The sequence below is a fragment of the Ichthyophthirius multifiliis genome (genome assembly GCF_000220395.1).
Source record: "Ichthyophthirius multifiliis unplaced genomic scaffold scaff_1120509250464, whole genome shotgun sequence".
NCBI classification, from domain to species: Eukaryota; Ciliophora; class Oligohymenophorea; order Hymenostomatida; genus Ichthyophthirius; species Ichthyophthirius multifiliis.
This window is the reverse complement of record NW_004086722.1, coordinates 1-3,384: the sequence shown is the minus strand read 5'-3', so window position 1 is coordinate 3,384 and position 3,384 is coordinate 1. Positions and strand designations below refer to the sequence as shown.

The 3,384-nt window shown below is 22.8% G+C and overlaps 1 protein-coding gene across 1 annotated transcript; it reads right to left on the bottom strand. All coding sequences in view use genetic code 6, as the record gives it.

Moving 5' to 3' along the window:
• Window positions 1–407: 407 nt before the first annotated feature.
• IMG5_075370 (leishmanolysin family protein, putative) lies at window positions 408–3,092 on the bottom strand (the record flags this gene model as incomplete). Its single annotated transcript, XM_004036591.1, has 2 exons — window positions 408–985; window positions 1,082–3,092. The coding sequence occupies 2 exons, from the start codon at window positions 3,090–3,092 to the stop codon at window positions 408–410; spliced, it is 2,589 nt and encodes an 862-aa protein (XP_004036639.1).
• Between the last annotated feature and the right edge of the window lie 292 nt (window positions 3,093–3,384).

Sequence of the window (3,384 nt, the reverse complement as noted above, 5' to 3'; positions counted from 1 at the left end):
TATAAGTTAATATAATATTAGTTTAAATATTTATCCTTATTATAATTTAAAAGAAAATTCAAAGAAATGTGTTTAATAATATCCTTAAGGCTATTTAAAAATCCTGATAAAGTATTTAGAAAATAGTATACTATAAGAATTTACTATTGTAATTAAAAAAATGTATTATATGTGATATGTGTATCTAATTTTTATAATAATATAGTTTATACATAAATATTTATTTTATATATAATATTATGTTTTCTATTACTTAATGATATTATTAAATAAAAAAATTAAATTAAAAAAATATTATTTTCAAATTTTTAAATAATTATTAAAAAAATAAATAAACTAATATTTATTTTCATATTTTTAAAAAAGAGTTATAAAAATAAAAAATTATAAATATATATTAATTTTAATCATAGCAATAAAAAAGCAATAATTAAAAATAATGCTTAATTATAATAAGTACTACTAGCTCCATTTTTTTTAGAACTATTTTCATTATTTGAAGTAATGCCTTCATTATTTGTAATATCTTTTTCTTTATTTAAATAGTTACCTATATTATTTATACTACTAATACTACTACTACTGTTATCTTTAGTACTGTCTTCATTATCTTTAGCATTGTCTACTTATTTAATGCAATTTTCATTTTAAATTTTATATCCATTTTTAAAATCACATTAATGACAATCTGATGAAGAAGAACAACGTAAACATCCATCTTTACATTTTGTACAGGCTTATTTCGAATAATCATGATAATAAGTGTCAGGACAATTAACATAACATAAATTAGATAATAAAAATTAAGATATACATGATAAGCATTTATTTAAATTATTAGGTAAACAAGTCAAACAAGGTGGATTACATTAATTTATATGTTATGATTTTTTTTAACAATTATAAATTGTATTATATATATGAACCAAATCGTGTTAACTATCACATTAAATACATTTAGATTTAGTCCAACACATTAAACAACCTTAAGGACATTGTATGCATTTGCCGTTTTCATTAAAAGTATATATAGGACATTGTTTTATACATTTATTTTATAAATAAAAATAACCTCTCTTACATATAGAAATTGGAATACACTCTCTTTTTTTTTAATCCTAAAATTTATTTATAGGACAATCTTTAACACATTATCCTTCGAATAAAAATAATCCACTATAACAATAAGTACAAGACTATAAATCACTTGAGCATTTTTAACATCCTTAAGGACATTTAGCACATAAATCGCCTTTTTTAAAAAATGCTAATTATTCATCACACACTTAACATACAGTTTAAGATTAACATTATATACATCCTGTAAGTTCACATATTTAACATGTGTTGTTTTCCTCATTAGCAAATGTTCCTTAAGGACAATCACTAGCAGCAACACATTTACCAGTGTTTAAGTTAAGGAAGTACTAGTCTTTACATTTAGTGCATATTACTTTATTTTTAGAATCACATTTTTCACATTCTTATTCACATCCTTAATCTACTGATTTTACACATTTTCTTTAATTTACTAATATAAAATTATTGCTACATTAATTTACACATTATCCTTCTTCTAAATATTTTAAAAAATCGCATTCTAAACATTAATTGTTTGAAGGACCAGAACATGATAAACACTAATAATTACATTCCAAACAATTTTTTCTATAATTACTAAAGTAAAGACCTTTAGGACAGTTACTTCTACATACTTTATCAGGATTTGGAAATTTACCAGCAGGACATTATTAAACACATTATTTTGGATCTTCTTCTAAAGTATAATAAGGGCAATCTTTTAAACTAATATTACAATCAGCTCCTGACCACCCTGATTAGCATCGACATTATCCAAGTATGCAAATACCTTTTCGAGAGCAATAATTAGGACATTCAGGTGTATAATTACAAAATTCTCTATAATTATCAGGACAAGTAACGTAACCAAGTTCTGGTTATCCTTCCACGATTTCAATTTCTTTTCCTTAATCTTATTTTGTACAGAGTAATAATTTATATTATTAATTTAAGAAAGATATCGTAATTTAATTAAAATCTGGAGAACATTAGACAATATGACAACGAGCATTACTATATTAATAATTATTTTATCCTAAAATAGCAGTAGATTTTAAGCATTTAGAATTAACACCAAAATTTTAAAAAAAATAACTATTGGAATGATTATTCATATCTGAATTTTCACAATAAACTGAATTTTATACTGTATTACAATTATCCTATAAATCAATTTATTTAACTTTTCCATAACCATTATTTTTCGAAGAGCATTAATCAGGAGAATAATTCTTTTAAGTAAATTCTGGATATTAAGTATCAGATTAACAAGCTTTAAGAACAAAATCACATCCTCTATTTCTTCCCCATTAAAAATCCTCAGCCATACTTTCATTTACTTCGGCATAATAACCAGTATCTCTCAATAAAGCAATAGTAAAAACAGACAATTGAGAGTCTTTTCCAGAAGACTATGCAGCCATCAATTCATTAAAGAGGATTAATTCTTTCCAATGAGAACCAATAAAATTAACATCTCCATTGCTCTCTAATTACATTCCTTCTAAAGTAGGACATGTATAATATTTTTTAGCAGTAGCAAGTACATAAGGTGTAGACATAATAAAAGTTTCTTTACCCATTATAGATACTTTTCTTATAAAATTATCTATTTAATCATTATAATAATCTCCGGTTTAAGGATTTATCCAAAATTAATATAAGCCACTTGAAAATCCTAAAATATGAAAGCATTCATGCAAGATATTATTAAAATCTTATTTAAATCCAAAATTAGATTATTATTTATCTAGAAAACTCGTATTCACCTTAATTCTGCCATAATTAACTCTTTTCAAAGTATCATCTAACTAGCAATAAATAGCATTAGCTAAACCTTATATTTTTGAACTTTAAGCAACCCAAATATGTATATCAGAATTATTTTCACCATCAGTTCTGTATTTTTTATCAACAACTATATCACTACAATCATTACCTTAGAATATATTTGGTCCTTAAGCAGGAATAACTTTTAATAAGTTTTACAAATATACTTAAATATTTTACATTAGATTTTATAAATATTCGGTTTACTTTTAATTTATTTAACTAAAAGTTGAGTCATTTTTTAAAAAATCCAAAGTAATTCTTATAGGTTACGGCTTCAAAGAACTATTATTATTCTAAAAATTTTTCTTTTCTTATTTTTTAGAATTTTCTTCTTTTAATATTCTTCGTGTTTATTGTATTTGGTCATTTAATTGTGAGAAATTAAATTCAGTATCATGATTACATATATGATTATACACTCCTAATATCAATTATGAAAGAAAGATTATTAATAAAATAACGATTTATAAA